Source organism: Dryobates pubescens, chromosome 31 (assembly GCF_014839835.1).
Source record: "Dryobates pubescens isolate bDryPub1 chromosome 31, bDryPub1.pri, whole genome shotgun sequence".
Taxonomy (NCBI): Eukaryota; Metazoa; Chordata; class Aves; order Piciformes; family Picidae; genus Dryobates; species Dryobates pubescens.
The window spans coordinates 2,461,943-2,477,832 of NC_071642.1; the positions used below are offsets into that span (position 1 = coordinate 2,461,943).

The 15,890-nt window shown below is 49.5% G+C and overlaps 1 protein-coding gene across 3 annotated transcripts in view; it reads left to right on the top strand.

Moving 5' to 3' along the window:
- KDM4B (lysine demethylase 4B) overlaps positions 1-15,890 on the top strand; it is an 89,971-nt gene that overhangs the window by 25,591 nt on the left and 48,490 nt on the right. For all 3 annotated transcript variants that reach the window (XM_054175087.1, XM_054175089.1, XM_054175090.1), the window contains one exon: positions 13,335-13,384. In XM_054175087.1, coding sequence (XP_054031062.1) covers positions 13,335-13,384 — 50 coding nt within the window. The remainder of the gene's footprint in view (positions 1-13,334; positions 13,385-15,890) is intronic.

The window sequence follows — 15,890 nt, forward strand, 5'->3', positions numbered from 1 at the left end:
CAGTTCCCACCTGCAGGGCTTCCTGCAGTGGGGAAGTGCCAAAGGAAGCTTTGAACACCCCTGAGGTGAGCTTGATGGCTGCACTTTCCTGGTGTCATGTCTCTGTCTTCTTCTGTCAACACACTAGCCCCTGCCTGGCTAATAAAGTGCTTTCTCTCAGCTCTTCTGCTGTAGCAGGGCTGTGCAATGCACCTCTCAGTGCTGTTGGGATGTTACTCTGCATCCTTCCTCTTGGAAGCTGCAGGTGTTGAAGCAGAGTGACACTGAGGAAGGTAATTGATTTTTATAAAGTGTCCCTGTTCCCTTATCATGATGGATGTTTAATCCCCTTTAATTAACACAGGGAGCCAGCTTTAGCTTTTAAGTTATATGGTCTCCTCTCCAAAACACTCCCTTGCTGCAAGTGGATCATGCCTAATCTGTTTGACTTTGCTATCACAAAGTACACTTTATGCCAGAGCAGCAGTTTAGGTGGAATTAAGGACAAATTACCAAAGGAACTTTAAAATAATATGATTAGTTGGAGGCACTGCTCCTGCTCACACACAATTACGTGGGAAAAAAACCCAAACCACCCCACAGCACTTCTGGAATTCTCTCTTGGTAGAAGTCACAGCATGCCAGCTTGGAAGGGACCCCAAGGACCATCTGCTCCAACCTTCCTAGGGGGTGGTGGAGTTGAAAGGAGCTGGCCCAGCCCCCTGGCAAGCTGAGTCTGAAAACTGCCCAGTGTGGGGCAATCCACTGCTTCCCTTGGGAGATGATTCCAATGTCCAACTGCTGTCATGGGGAACAGTTTTCTTCTGGATTCCAGTGGGAATCTCCCCAGCAGCAACTTGTCCCCATCACCCCTTGTCTGTCCCTTGTTAAAGGCAGTCTCCATCCTCCTGGCAGCCACCCTTTGTGTACTGGAGCATGGTGAGAAGGTCTCCCCTAAGCCTTCTCTTCTCAAGGCTGCACACCCCCATCTCTCTCAGCCTTTCCTCACGTGGCAAAGCCTGAAGGCTGCTTACCTGAGAGCACACATTGTTCCCTGAAATCTTTGTTGGTTCAAGCACTGTAACAGTTCTCTTTTGGTTCCTTCAGGGTATCTTGCAAGGCTCCCTGTGCAGGGTCAGGCTGTCTGTAGGGATGGAGGCAAACAAATCCACAGGAGGGCTTGCTTGTAACATCTGCACTCCAATAAACTCTCAGTGTCTGTTACTGGTGCCACCTCACATTTTCCACCAGTTGTGATGGGGAGACAAAGCAAGATGTGATGGTTCCTCTGGGAGAGGGTTGTGGAGGGAGCCCTCTGTATCCTTGGCTAAAAGCAGATACTGGAGCAGCTGCAGGTAGAAAGTGCTGAAGCCCTCAGTGCTGCAGTTCTGTGGCACTGCTGGCTTAGGAAGCTTTGCATCTGCCTTAGTCAGAACTTGTCCTGTCCTCCCCTCAGGGTAGAAAATGTTAATCCCTGGAAAATTGTCTTGGAGGAAGAAAATGACCTAATTGTTGGACTCCATCTCAAAGTTCTTCTGCAGCCTAAGTGATTTTATGATTCTGATACAGGCATGGAGCTTGAGTCTCTTCCAGCTTCCCTCCTCCTTCCTTTGCAGTGCAGGGTGCTGGGTCCTCATCCCCATTCCCATGTGGAATTCTGCACCATCCCTCTGCTTTAGCACTCTCACATATGCTGTGCTTTTCACCAGCTGGGTGTAATCTCATTTGAAGCAGCTGGCTTTAAGGTTTGGTGCTGAATGGTCTGGCAGCAGGGGGGAAGGGCACTTGTTCCTCGCATCATTTATTGCCTTCTATCTATTAGATGCCCCTGGGGGGCAATTGCATGGGGCAGTTGAATTGCTGAATTGATCAGAAGTGATTATGAGTCTTGATTATGTGGATCTCAGTAACCCTTGCTCCCTGGAGATCCTGGGAGTTCCTTAAAGCTGGATTAGCTGGACTCACACAGGCAGTTTGCCCCTGAGGGAACTGAGGGCTGGAATTGTTGCACTCTGACTTTCCATTTTGCTCCCTACAGAGACTTTTGTGGTGGTTTGGTTTTGTCCTCCTGAGTTTTCCTGCTTCTTGGTGTTGGGGAATTCAGAGCAATATTTTGCAGCCTTTCCTCCCTCAGCTCTGCATCAGCCTTCCACACAAAGTCTGTGAGGTTGCTTTGCTCTTGAATGTGTGCACACACTTGCTCTTTGTGTGTTCCACTCCTGACAGTAGAGATTTACAGGCTTGTTGGGGTGGAGTGGAGAAGAAAGGAGGGGCAGGGGAAGGCCATTTGGCCATGATGGGCTCCTTGCAGCTCACAAATTTCCTTCCTGCCTCTGCTATCCCTTGTAATCTGTTTTACAGCTCTGCAGTTTTGGATGGAGAAAGAAGAGAATTTATGGTGATGGTTGATTTATAGATTAACTGCAACACCATTTGCTCTCAGGCAGATTTGGCAAAGCAAGACCCTTTTCTGTTGATAAAAGGGAGAGAGAAAGGAACAGAGATATTCATTAAAAGAAATAAAAGGAAAGGCAGCTAATGGATGGCCTGGCAGAGCAGCTCCTCACTCTCCTACCTCTTTGAAAACCATGAGGTGAAAGCTTTGGGAGAGGCTTTCTGCACTGGGAACCTTTGCATGTTGATTTGCTGTGAGTTCCACAGGAGCTGTATTGAGATGCAGAGTTGCATCCCCCTGTAATTCCCTGATAAATGGGAGCAGTGCAGCAGTCAGTTATTAATGCAGCCTTTCAAGCTTCATGTACTGCAGTCATTAGTTAATCAATACAAAGCACACTCTGCTCCTGCTACTCAAAGAAGCCTTCCCCCCACCCTGGGGCTCCCCTCGGGTCTGGGGGGGGCTTTGTCCCGGGGGTGGTGCTGTGGTTGAGGGCTGGTGGAAATCACCTCAGGAAGGGAAGGATGGTGGCTGGGTCTGTGTAACAAGGGCAAGGGACTGGGGTGGGAACAGAGGCTGAATCATGAGCAGCCTGGGTGGTTTTGCTGTGGTTCTGAAGTTCATCAAACCAAGCTGTATGAAGAGCTGGCTTCGGTGGCTTGTGTTGGAAAGGACCTCAGGGGTCATCTATTCCAGCCCCCCTGCCCTGGGCAGGGACACCTCCCACCAGCCCAGCTTGCTCAAGGCCTCATCCAACCTGGCCTTGAACACCTCCAGGAAGGAGGTATCCACACCCTCTCTGGGCAACCTGTTCCAGGGTCTCCCCACCCTCACTGTCAAGAATTTCTTCCTAATCTCCAGTGTAAATCTGCCCTCCTCAAGCTTCACTCCATTGCCCCTTGTCCTGTCACATCAAGCCCTTGTCAGAAGTCCCTTGTTGAAATTCTGAACCCTTTGAGGTTGGGGTTGACCTGTGAGTTGTAGCCAACCTAGCAAAGTGGGGATCCTTCCATCTGTGGTTCCTCTCTGTCCCTTTCCATGAGGATGGAGGATGGTGGCAATGCTGACCCGTGAGCACATCCTCATTTGCACAGCAGCGTCTTCAAGTGGACTCCTACTCCGCTGGCACAGCGTTTGATGCCTGCACTGCTGCTTCTGCAGCACCATTAATTCATCACAGCTCAGTAGTCCCAGTCTGGATTGAGAGAAGCTCATCTGTGATCCAAGAAAGCTCTTGCTGCAACTCATTCTTGCCTTTTGAAAGTGCCTGCTCAAAGCTCAGGCCTGATTTGAAATGAAGATCTGTGGAAGTCTGACAGGATCACAGATTGGTTTTAATAACAGAGCCTTTTGAACAGTGCTCTTTGCCACCCAGACAAGATGGGAGGGAGATGTGCTTCCATGCTTCACAGAACTCTTTCAGCCTGATCTGACTTGGGCCCTGTGGGAGAATGAGCTTGCAAATTCTGGCTTGGCATGGTGCTGAAAGCAGGGGTTGGAGAGAGCAGAAGGAACCAGGAGTGGTACTGCAGAGCTTTGTCTTTATTCACATTTTGTTAACACGTTGGCAGAAATCAGCAGGGATTTTTTCTTTACTCAGCAGAGGAAATTGAGGTTGGGTGATGCCAAGTGCAGTACAAGTGTAGTCTAAAATAACAGAAGCCTATAGCGATGACTGCTTAAATAGCACTCTGTGTCCTCTGAGTGCTGGGCAGTCGTTAACCAGTTAATGTTCTGAGCGGTCCGCAGTCTGCCTTCACAGGCACTTTGTTGCCGACTGCCCAATCAGCATGACAAAGGGGAGCAAGGGAAGAAATAAAGAAAACTTTACAAACCCTGTCCCTGATCTTTATCAAATCTGAGCTCTAACACTTCTGGCTTTGATAAGTGAGTAGAGCACAGGCTCCAGCTTCAGAGTAGCAGCTGTACTCTGAACCACTGCAGCTTGATGGATGAGGGGCCCTAAACCCTTGGAATGGTTTTTCTCCTTCACAAACTCAGGCTCTGTGTGTGTGAAGGCATTGCAGCTCTGCACCTTTGGCACAAAGGCTTTCCTGATCCAAACACCTCTCTCCTTACTGGTGAGTAGATTTCTTCTGTGTGCTGTAAGCAATTGCTTGTAGCTTTTAACAGGAGCACTGAGTAGAGCTCACTGGGCCTGTGCCCAGTGAGGGAGGCAGCTCTCACAGGCCTAGGTACAAGGTAGGAACATCTGTGGACTCCCCTGCTTGCCTTTTTTCTTCCTTGTTTCTTGAGTTGCAATGAGCTGTTTCAGGGTTTTTGTAGTGTGTAAGACCTTTGGAGCATATTTTTTGCTTTTCTTCATATTTAGAATCATAGAAATCTGGGATTTGAGGAGGTCTTTAAGACCATTAAGTCCAACCATTAACCAAACACCACCATGGCCACTAAACAGTGTCCCCCAAGTGCTATGGCCACAAGCTTCTTGAACACCTCCAGGGGTGGTGACTCCACCACCTCCCTGGGCAGCCTGTGCCAATCCCTCACTGCTCTTGTAGCAGGGAAATTTTTCCTCATCTCCAACCTTAAACCCTCCTGTGGCCCCATTTCAGTCCATCACCTGATACCAGGGAGCATTCACTGCCAAACCCAGCCAGTAATTAATAATCTGATTACTAATTTTGGGAAATCAATCTGATGTGAACAGGTTCTTCAAAGCAAATACTGGAGGGAGGCAAGGCAAGGCAATCAACATGGTAGTCATTCATCTCTGTTGAATTGTACACTAATTACCTTCTTGGCCACACTTGAATGGAGAGATGATTTCATCATGGTTTTGCCCCAAACACCTTTTCTTAGCAGCCCTCTTTTGCTGCTCATTCAGGAGCAGAGCCATGGCTCTGTGGAAAGAGAGGCACTGCAATGTGGCTGTAGTTTAGGCTTTGTGCTGGCATTTGTGGCTGTGGAGCTGACTGGCCTGGTGCACTGAGAGGCTTTCCAGCAGCAGATAGTTGGTGGTTTGAAATGCTCTGCTCTGAAATAGTAGTTCCAAAACTGCAGTTGAGCTCTGGGGAAAGAAAGAAAACAAATCTCTTTTTGTAAGTCTTGAAGTTTTGGGTTGGTGAAACACTGACAGGAGGTGGTGGTGGTGTGAATCCTGTAGTTGTGAGTTCATATCATAGAATGGAAGGGGTTGGAAGTGACCTCTGGAGGCCGTTGAGTCCAACTCCCAGCCAGAGCAGGGTCACCCAGGAGCACATCCAGGTGGGGCTTGAAAGTCTCCAGAGAAGGAGATTCCACAACCTCTCTGGGCAGCCTGCTCCAGGGCTCCAGCACCCTCAAGTGGAAGAGTTTTCCCTTCTGTTCCCTTCTGTTCTGCAGCCATTGCCCCTTGGCCTGACCTTTGACATCCCTGAGCAGAGCCTGGCTCTGTCCTCCCAACACTGCCCTGCACATCTTTGTACACATGGATGAGGGCACCCCTAAGGCTCCTCTGCTCCAAGCTGAAGACCCCAGCCCCCTCAGCCTGTCCTCACAAGAGAGTCAGTAGGTTTCACTCTATCCTGATCTGTGTGGATTTGATCCCAGCTCCAGAAGGAGCTGAGATACTTTGCTTAGCATTGCTGGAAACCAAATGGAGACTTTGCAATTGCACAAAGGTGAGTTTGGTAGGGGAGGGAGGAGAGGCAGTTTCTCATCTGCCTTATTGTCCTGCTACTAGCAGAGCTGTTTGCTTCTTCAGGTCGTGCTTGGCAGTGGGATTGAGAATTAGGCAGCTCTGTGCATGAAGAAGAGATCATATCCAGGGAAGGAGGCCTGTGGGGTCAGTGCTGGCAATGCTCACTCTTACCCAGCCCCTTCCCAAGCAGGTTTTGTCCTCATTTTTTCCCTGTGCTGGTTCCCAGAGGGTTGTGTTTAAGCAGCTGTCTGCAGAGCTGGTTTTTTCTGCAGGCTTTAGCAGACAGGTTGATTTGGTGTGTTTGTGTGGTTGTAATCTTCTTCTGTCATTACCTATTTACTCCTTATTACGGCTTTTGGAGCAGATACTCCCCAGCCTCTGTGTTTATCTTTCTCCCTGCCTGTATTTCAATAAAAATGTCGTTATTTGAAATCATTGACACTGCTGGTTAAAGATCCTGAATTCCATCATCCATTGTCCTGTAGAGTGATCCATTAGAGATAAAATGCAGGCACTCGATAAAGGCTCTTCCCGGGGAACAAGGAGCTCTCCATCCATCTGTGATCTTATCTCCAGAGCACCTCTCTGCATTCTCCATGGGAAGCAGCCAGGAGGGAAGGGAGCTGAGGAAAGCTGGAGAGTTTCCTTCCCAAAGTGTGATCCTGGGGAGGGAAACTGGATACTCAGAGCGAATTCACCGGTGGGGGTGACCTCAGGTATTGATGAGGAGAGGAAGAGTGGGAGCTGATTGCTGGCTTTTAACAAACTGGAAGGGAGAGAGGGAAGAAGGGAGGTTAAACATGGAGGAAAGGAAAGGTGAGGAAAAGAGAGGTGACCACAAAAGGGAGGGAGATGGCAGTGCTGTTGACAAAGGAGCAATCCACTCCTCCTGTTGAAATGCCTTTTCTTGTTGTCCCAGAGTCTGCAAAACAGCTGAAAAATACCACGGAGAAAGCAGCTCCCGTTGCTCTGAGCTGGGCTGTGGCACTGCTGGGAGGTGTAGATGGTTCTGTGCAGTGTTCCAAGTGTTTTACCTGGCAGAAAAAAAGCCAGGAGCTGAACTTTGCAAATGAGGGACTACCCTGTGTGTAGTGGTGGTTCTTAATGGCTTCAAGTGGGTGATAAATATTCCTAATAGACTCAGGGATGTTCTTTGGAGGCATTGCTGCTGTCACAGGGGCTAAAGATGTTGAAGGTCAGGGTTCAGATGGTGCCTTTATGGACACACTTTGTCTCCCAGAGATTGAAATAATAGCTTCTTATTCTGCCTGCCATGACTCCAGAGTGGGTTGGCATTTCAGTTTTCCAAGGGTCAGTATTCTTGGCACAAGTAAATCTGCTTTGAAGACAGATAACTAACCCCCAGCTTGACACAGGGGCTTAGGCATTTGAGATGTGCTGGTTCCCTTTTTGTTTCTGTTCCTCATTTCAGTCATGATGGCTGTTAAACTGTGTGGGGCCTGCTTGGCCAGACCTTGTGCAGACACTGTGAAATTAACTTTCTTACCTTCTCACATGAATTGGCCTGAAGTGACATTTCCAAAGCCTTGTGCCTGAGCCTCCTGCCCACGGTGCCTGGTCTGCAGCAGGAGGTGGGTGCAGGAGATGGCATAATCTAAGCACTGCTTAATTGCTCTGTGTTGGTGCAAGGGGAGGCTGAGGTGGAATGAGGTGGGGAGGTGAGGTGGTGTAGCTATCAAAAGCTCTCTGTAAGATGACTTCTAGGGAGGTGGAATCTCCTTCTCTAGGGACTTTCAAGGCCCATCTGGATGTGTTCCTGGGTGATGCTCCTTTGGCAGGGGGAGTTGCACTCAATGATCTCTGAAGGTCCCTTCCAACCCCCACCATTCTATGATTCTACAACTGTAGCAGGAAGAGGTCTTGGAAGCTTTGGGGGGAGGTTGAGCTAAGGGACAAGGATGGTCTGGGCCTCTGCCAAAACTTGGGAGAGCTTCAGGTGAGAGCCTCAGCAGAGAGGAAGGAGGGAGGAGGGTTTGTGCAGAACAATTCCCCAGCAGAGAGGAAGGAGGGAGGAGGGCAGAGAGGGGCATGAGTGGAACAATTGCCCAGCAGAGAGGGGCATGAGCAGGCTGAGGATCAGCTTTGTTGTGGATCAAGTTTTAACAGGTTTCAGTGGCCAGGAAGAAGACAGAATTGAATTGCAGCCCTTTGAAGAAGCAGCAGTGAGGACAGAGTCTGAGCTAGACTGGAAAGTCCCAGAAGAGCACCTGAGGCAGTCACTCCCTCTTCTGTCATCCTTTAATGGCTTCCAAACTGGTCCTTGTCCCCCAGCATGGTCTGTCTGCTCTTCTTTTTTTCCACTGACACACTCATTTAATCCTTAACTCACAAGACATTTGCTTATTTATTTTCATTGTTCCTGATAATAATTCTAAGCCATTAGAGGGGAAAATTGTATTCAAAAATGCTGTTTCACACTTTATTTGTTTGATGATTTAGAGGGATAGAAAATAGCACATTTGCTGGCTTTTATAGGCTGATAATTATCTGCATCCATCAAACCATTCCAGGGGAATAAACAAAACACCAAGAAAATTACACTATTAATGACATCCTTTATGGCAAATGGGAAGGATCTTTTGTGCTGGGGATAAAAAGGGGACTGTCCACTTAATGGGAACAAAAGCAAACTGCTGCTGGAGGGAAAGGGTTGGCCGACACAGTTCCCCTCTGCTCTGCTCTGGTGAGACCTCACCTTTAATACTGCAGCCAGTTCTGGTGTCCCCAGCAGAAGAAGGACACAGAGCTGCTGGGGTGAGGCCAGAAGGGGTCACAAAGATGATCCAAGGGCTGGAGCAGCTCTGCCGTGAGGACAGGCTGAGGGAGCTGTGGGGGTGCAGCCTGGAGAGAAGACTCCAGGGAGACCTTAGAGCTGCCTTCCAACTTCCAACAGCTTCTGCTGCTCTCTGCTGCTGGCACACAGAGCCTGGCCTGCCAGGATGGCTTTGGATGTGGGGAAAGGAATTGAGTTAGAGGTGCCCAGGACTCTTCTCTCCAGTGAGAAGTGCCAAAGAAAGCCTGGTTCAAAGTGACCTCCCCATCCTCTTTGCCCTCCAATAGCTGAAGGGATCCTACAGGAAGGCTGCAGAGGGACTTTTCCTGAGGGTGCCTAGAGACAGGCCAAAGGGGAATGGTTTGAATCCATTAGGGAGAGCAGGGTTGGACTGGAGCTCAGGAAGACGTTCTTCAGTATGATGGTGGTGAGACTCTGGAACAGGTTGACACAGGGAGGTGGTGGATGCCTCAAGGCCAGGTTGAAAGGTGTCCCTATCCATGGCAGGCAGTAGATAGAGCAGGTGAATTGATAGAATAGATGGAGTAGATTGGAGTAGATGATCTCTGAGGTCCCTTCCCAACCCATTCTATGATTTGTAGCTCTGGGGCAGATACCTTCTGGCCCTGTGACCCTGATGTGTGATAATTGCAGTCAGAATCAGTTTTGCAAGAACTCAGAACGTGGAAGCAGGGATCAGAAATGCTGGGAGGAGGTTTGGTGAGAGCAGCCTGGCAGCTGAAAGCCTTTCAGGTAGAACAGCAAGTTCTGTATTTGCAGAAGTGCTCCTTAATACACTTCAGGGCCCTTCTGTGGATGTGGTGGAAAGAGCAGGAAAAGGTAATTTCAAAGGATCAGTTTATTGCTTTCAGATTGTTGACTTCAGGGTAAGATGACATTTGAGTTGTGTAGCTGTAACTTCTTCTTTTTATTTTGTTTTATCTTGAGGTATTTTCTGCTCCCCCTTTCAGTAAATCTTGTGCTGCCTGGCACAGCAGCAAGGCATTATTCAGGCTGTAATCCCACAGATTGCTGACTGGCAGCTTTTCAGGTTAAGCTTGGCCCTTTGTCTTGGTCAGCCCTTGCAAGGCTGACCCTTGGAAGTGCATTCTTAAGGCATTAGTCTCTGGGTTTGTTTGCAAGCCCAGTTTCTTGGAAGTTTGATATATCTTCAAACAGTTGCTGGCTTAGCACTATTTATGTAGCCTTCACTTTGACTGGGGGGCAGCAGGGACAGATTCTGCTCTTGAAGCAGTGGCTCAAGGTCAGCTGTTCCAGCCCCATTGTGTTTCCTCTTGGCAGCTGCAGATGGATTTTATCCTTGCAGAAGCAGTCTATAAAAAGATGGTTCCTCAGAAGGGCTCTTCAAATATTTATGCAGCCACCATCACTCCTCTTTAGTTTCGCTTGTTTGGGGCAATGGAAGATCCTTGCTCCCTCTTTGCTGTGGTTAAAAGGAAGTGTCTGCTCCAGGCTGGATCAGTTAGTGCTGCTCCACGCCTCATTTGGTGTTCCCCAGGCAGAGGGAGGTTATGAAACTGCTGCTGTCCCCAGGGGGGAAGCACTGGGCAGCTGGCAGGCTGGCAGCCCTGCCACAGCCCAGGTTGTGGCTGCTGCAGTTCAGTTCAGCCACTTGATGCCAGTGGCATTTTGCTGGGCTTTAGGCTCTTTTCTTCTCTCTCCTTGTCTCTGTGCAATGCATTTGTGCTGTGATCTGAACAGGGCAGAGAAGGGAAGCAGCTTTACAGGGGGCTGGTTCACTGTATTATGGGTTTTGGATAGGATAGGGGCTTGGGGTGTTGTTCTGGAGCAAACCCTCTGCATTTAGTACTGGGGCTGTGGTGCTAAAGGAAAAGAACCAACTGTCTGGGGGCAAAAAAAGTCATCTCCAGCACTCCAAGTCCTGCAGATAGAAAAGGAAGTTCTTGGATGTGCTTTACAGTGCATAACCTTGTTGGTTGTCTCTGGAACTAAAGACATTTTGCTGCTGCTCTAAGCTCCAGCCTGTGGGTGCAAGAAGAATGGTAGCAAACCCTGCTCACCAACAGCACTGGAGCAGTTTCATGGGCAGGGACACCTCCCACCAGCCCAGGTTGCTCAAGGCCTCATCCAACCTGGTCTTGAACACCTCCAGAGAGAGAAGGCAGCCACAACCTCTCTGGGCAACCTGTTGCACTGTCTCACCACCCTCACTGTCAAGAATTTCTTCCTGATCTCCAGTCTCAATCTCCCCTCTTCCAGCTCAGAGTCATTGCTCCTTGTCCTGTCACTACAAGGCCTTGTCAAAAGTCCCTCCCCAGCTCTCCAGTAGCCCCCTTCAGGTACTGGAAGGCTGCTCCAAGGTCTCTCCAGACCCTTCTCTTCTGCAGGCTGAACAGCCCCAGTTCTCTCAGCCTGTCCCCATGGGGGAGGTTCTCCAGCCCTCTGAGCATCTTCGTGGCCTCCTCTGGACCCGCTCCAGCCAGTCCATGTCCCATTTGTGCCGGGGGTGCCACAGCTGGACACAGCACTGCAGGTGGGGCCTCAGCAGAGCAGAGGGGCAGGATCCCCTCTGCTGAGCTGCTGGCCACACTGCTTTCTTGATGACAGTTCCCTGTGTCCAGGAGTTTGGTCCCCAGCAAGCGCCTGGCTGGTTTGCATAATGAGAGCAGGAGGCTGGCACCATAAGGTCCTAGAGGAAAGCCAGCCCTTGGTGGGTGTTTGGTGCTCAGTAACAGAGTTCCTTTGACTGCAGCCATTTCCAGTCCTTCCTTGTCTCCTCCATTCTGATGCCGCTTTGTAATCAATCAGTTCGTGTCTCGCCTGCGCTGGCTGCCTCAGTCTCTGCACTGCTCACAGAAGTCTTCTGTTTCCCATTCTGGTTTGAAACAGCAGCCCAAATGCTTGCTTTGTGGCCTATCTTTATGCAAATCAGTCAGATTTGTGACTGTAACTTCAAGGAGATTTGGAGCTGCTTTTAAATCTCTTCTGCAGTTAGCGTTTGGAATTCCAGAGCCTTGAGCGCGGAAGGCTGTGAGAGGTTCTGCTTCCTAAAGCCTGGCCCAGGCAAACTTCATTCCTCAAGCTGGAGCCAGCTCTTGCCCAGAGGCAGTTCTGTGGTGGGCTCCTCTGATTTCTCTATTATTCCAGCTGGTTCTTTCCCCCCCCCTTCTTTACTAAGCTGGAAATTCCTCCTCTCTTGCTTGGTTGCAATCCAAGCAAGTCCTTTTGCCTCCTGTCTCCACGGACCCTTCTCTAAAGCTCTGCTTGGCTTTTTGCAGCCTGCAGTTTCAGATAACACAATAACCATGTTCCAATGGATTAAACTTTTAACATCCTCAAGATTCAATTAATCTTATCTTTACAACTCCCAATTACAGGCACTAATTAAGTGAAGGTTGCATTGTAGACTGGGGATATTACATTAATCAGCAGCAGCCCTTGTAGCCATAAATTAGTTCTTTCCCAATCCTTGCAGCATTTTTTCCCAGAAGGAATGGAATGTCTCATTTCCCTGTTTTAAGGGACATTAATCCCACAAAGGAGCTTTGGATCTGGATTAGTTTTATCACATTTATGTAAGTGATGAATGGGCTTTGTACAACTGAAAGCTCCTTGCTTTGTCCCAGGCAAATGAAATTGAATTGGTTGATAATTATGCAATTGGAGGCACTGTCAAACTTGGGTCAGAGGATGGTTGGGAGTCCACTGCTGTGTTTGGTTTACAAGATCAGGTGCTGCACAGTGGTTTCCCCCTTCCATTTTGCTTTGTGGGTTGGGTTTTTTTAAGCCATCAGTTTAAATCAGCTTAACACAAGAGGACACAGTCTCAAGCTGTGCCAAGGAAGGTTTGGGCTGGATAGTAGGAAGAAATTCTTCCCAGAAAGAGATCTTGGCCATTGGAATGTGCTGCCCAGGGAGGTGGTGGATTCATCATCCCTGGAAGTGTTTAAAACCAGACTGGATGAGGCACTTGGTGCCATGGTTGAGTTGATCGGATGGTGTTGGGTGAGAGGTTGGACTTGATGATCTCAGAGGTCTTTTCCAACCTGGTTAATTCTGTGACTCTGTGAAAACCTAAATCTTGAGCCAACCTAAGGTTGGTTTCTGTCCTTTGTTACCCTCTTGAACCTGCCAGGCTGCAACAGGTAAGTCCTGGGCGGTGCAAAAGCAATCTGGGATGTGATCCCTCTCTGCTTCTCCTTACACTGGAGAGACTCTGGGCTGGAAGGGACCTCCAAAGGTCATCCAGTCCAACCTTTCTGCAGTCATCAGGGACATCCTCCACTGGATCAGGTTGCCTCATCAAGCCTCCCCTTGAATATCTCTATGGATGGGGCCTCAACCACCTCCCTGGGCAACCTGTTGCAGCGTTCCACCACCCTCACAATAAAGAACTTGTTCCTGACATCCAATCTGAGTCCCTTTGCCCTCGTCCTAGAGGTACAAGCCCTTGTCAGAAGTCTGTTTCTGAGCTGTTTTTCCTTCCCCTGTTTTCCAAGCTGGGGTGGTTGCTGGGGTTTACTTCTGTGTTCTCTTTCTCCTAGGTATGCCATACCTCCAGAGCACGGCAAGAGGCTGGAACGCCTGGCAAAAGGTGAGCTTGGCTTCCTCCTCTCTCTGGGCAAAGACATGGCTGGGCTCCTGGGGGTGAGGAGAATCCTGCTCTTGGTTTGAGACAGGTTGATAAAGACTGGGCAGTGAACTGGCTGGTGGGACTCAGTCTTGCCAGAAGCTGTTTGGTGAACCTCCTGCACTGCTACAACAGCTCTGGAAGTCAGAAACTTCATCAGGGAGTTTGCATAGAAGCACAGAATGGGTTGGGAGGGACCTTCAAGATAGGGAAATAAAGGGGGGGGGGAAGAGGAAAGGAGGGAAATGAAGTGGGGGGAAGGGGTAAAGAAGGAAATTACAGGGGAAATAAAGGGACAAAGAAGGGGAATAAAGGAAAAAGAAGGAAAGCAGGACCAGCTCAAGCTGTGCTAAACTTCCACCACCCCTCACCAAGCTGGCTGTGCATTTTTGGCCTTCCAAGGCTCCAGCTCAGCTGCCTATGAGCACACCTCAGGGGTGACTTCTTGCCCAACTACCTGCCAAGGCCAGCTGTGAGCACCTGCCCAGCACAAGCAGCAGACCCAGGCACTGGTGTCCTGCCCTTAGCATTTCCACTCTTTTCCAGTTAGCACCCCTGGAAGCTCCAGGGCAGAGGTGTGACTGCAGAAGTGTCTGGTTTTCACTTTGTGGATGTTGTGTTTGCTTTTTGGTGATGTTTTCATTCATTTGCAAATGTTCTGAGGTGCTGCCCACCTGAAAACAAGCTCCCATCCCAGAATAATCGACTCCAAGTGGAGGTGTTTCATCCTCAGCAAGGCAGGCTTCAATCTTTTAAAGGTGTTGTTGCACCTTTAAAAGCAGCAGATGAGGAGGGGACTGGAATCTCTCTCTTGTGAAGAAAGGCTGAAGGACCTGGGGCTCTGCAGCCTGCAGAAGAGCAGCCTGAGGGGAATCTTCTCAGTGCTGATCAATACTTTAAGGGTGGGTGTCAGGAGGATGAGACCAGGCTTTGTTCAGTGGTGTCCAGTGACAGGACAAGGGGTGATGGGCACAAAGTGGAGCACAGGGAGTTCCACCTCAGCATGAGGAGGAACTTCTTCACATTGAGGGTGATTGAGCACTGGAGCAGCTGCTCAGAGAGGTGGTGGAGTCCCCACCTCTGGACTCATTCAGAACTTGGATGCTGTCCTGTGCAACCTGTGCTGGGTGAACCATCTCTGGTAGGAGGGGTCCCCCCCAACCCCTAGCCCTCTGTGATCCTGTGTGACTGAGGAGCAGGCAGGCCAAGCTGGCAGCCTGTGTTCTGAGGCAAAATGAAGTTCTGGTGCTGCTTTTCCAGCAAGCAGGCAAATCCCTAGCAGTGCCATTGCTGCTGACAGTCTGACATTCTATTGACTTGCTTCATCCTCCAAAAGGGGAGGTGTTGAAGGCAGCAGCTGCTTGTGTAGGATAAATGTAGAATAAAGAGGTATAAATGTCCTGGGGCATGGCAGTGTTGTTTTTCCTGTGCACTGAGAACCACAGTTCCTAAATACAAATAACACTGCAAGTGGCTGCTCAGAAGTGGTGCAGTTCAAAGCCACAGCTCAGTGGTAGTCATTTGCCAGCTTTTCTAGAAGTTGCTTTTCCATCCATTAAGAAGTCAATAAATCCAGCTGACCTGTGCTCTGCAGCAGCTGAAGCACCACACCACACTGGGACAGAAATAATACGAAGCCTTTTGCTGGTTGTAAATTGGTTTTACTGATGATCAATGTTTTGAGCCACCTCAAAGGCTGGCAACACATAAACCAGAAACAAATGGTCAATAATCATAGAACCAATGGGGTTGGAAAGGACCTTGAAGATCATTAGGGTCCAACCATTAACCCAGTGCTGCCCAGGCTGAGGCTAAACTGTGTCCCTTCAGCACCACATCTCTGTGGCTTTCCAGCACCTCCAGGGATGGGATTCAGCCTCCTCCCTGGGCAGCCTGGGCCAGTGGCTGAGAACCCTTTCAGTGAAGAAGTTTCTTCTAATCTCCAACCTAAACCTCCCCTGGGGCAACTTGAAGCCATTTCCTCTTCTCCTGTGACTTAGAATAGAATAGAATTAACCAGGTTGGAAAAGACCTTCGAGATCATCAAGTCCAACCTCTCACCCAGCACCATCTGATCAACTCAACCATGGCACCAAGGACCTCATCCAGGCTCTTCCTAAATGCCTCCAGTGATGGTGACTCCACCACCTCCCTGGGCAGCACATTCTAATGGCCAGTCTCTCCTTCTGGGAAGAATTTCTTCCTTACCTTCAGCCTAAACCTCCCCTGGCACAGCTTGAGACTGTGTCCTCTTGTTCTGGTGCTGCTTGCCTGGGAGAAGAGACCAAGCCCCACCTGGCTCCAACCTCCCTTCAGGTAGAGAGCAAGAAGGTCTCCCCTGAGCCTCCTCTTCTGCAGGCTAAGCAACCCCAGCTCCCTCAGCCTCTCCTCCCAGGGCTGTGCTCCAGACCCCTCCCCAGCTTTGTTGCCCTTCTCTGGACACCTTCCAGCATCTCAACATCTTTCCTAA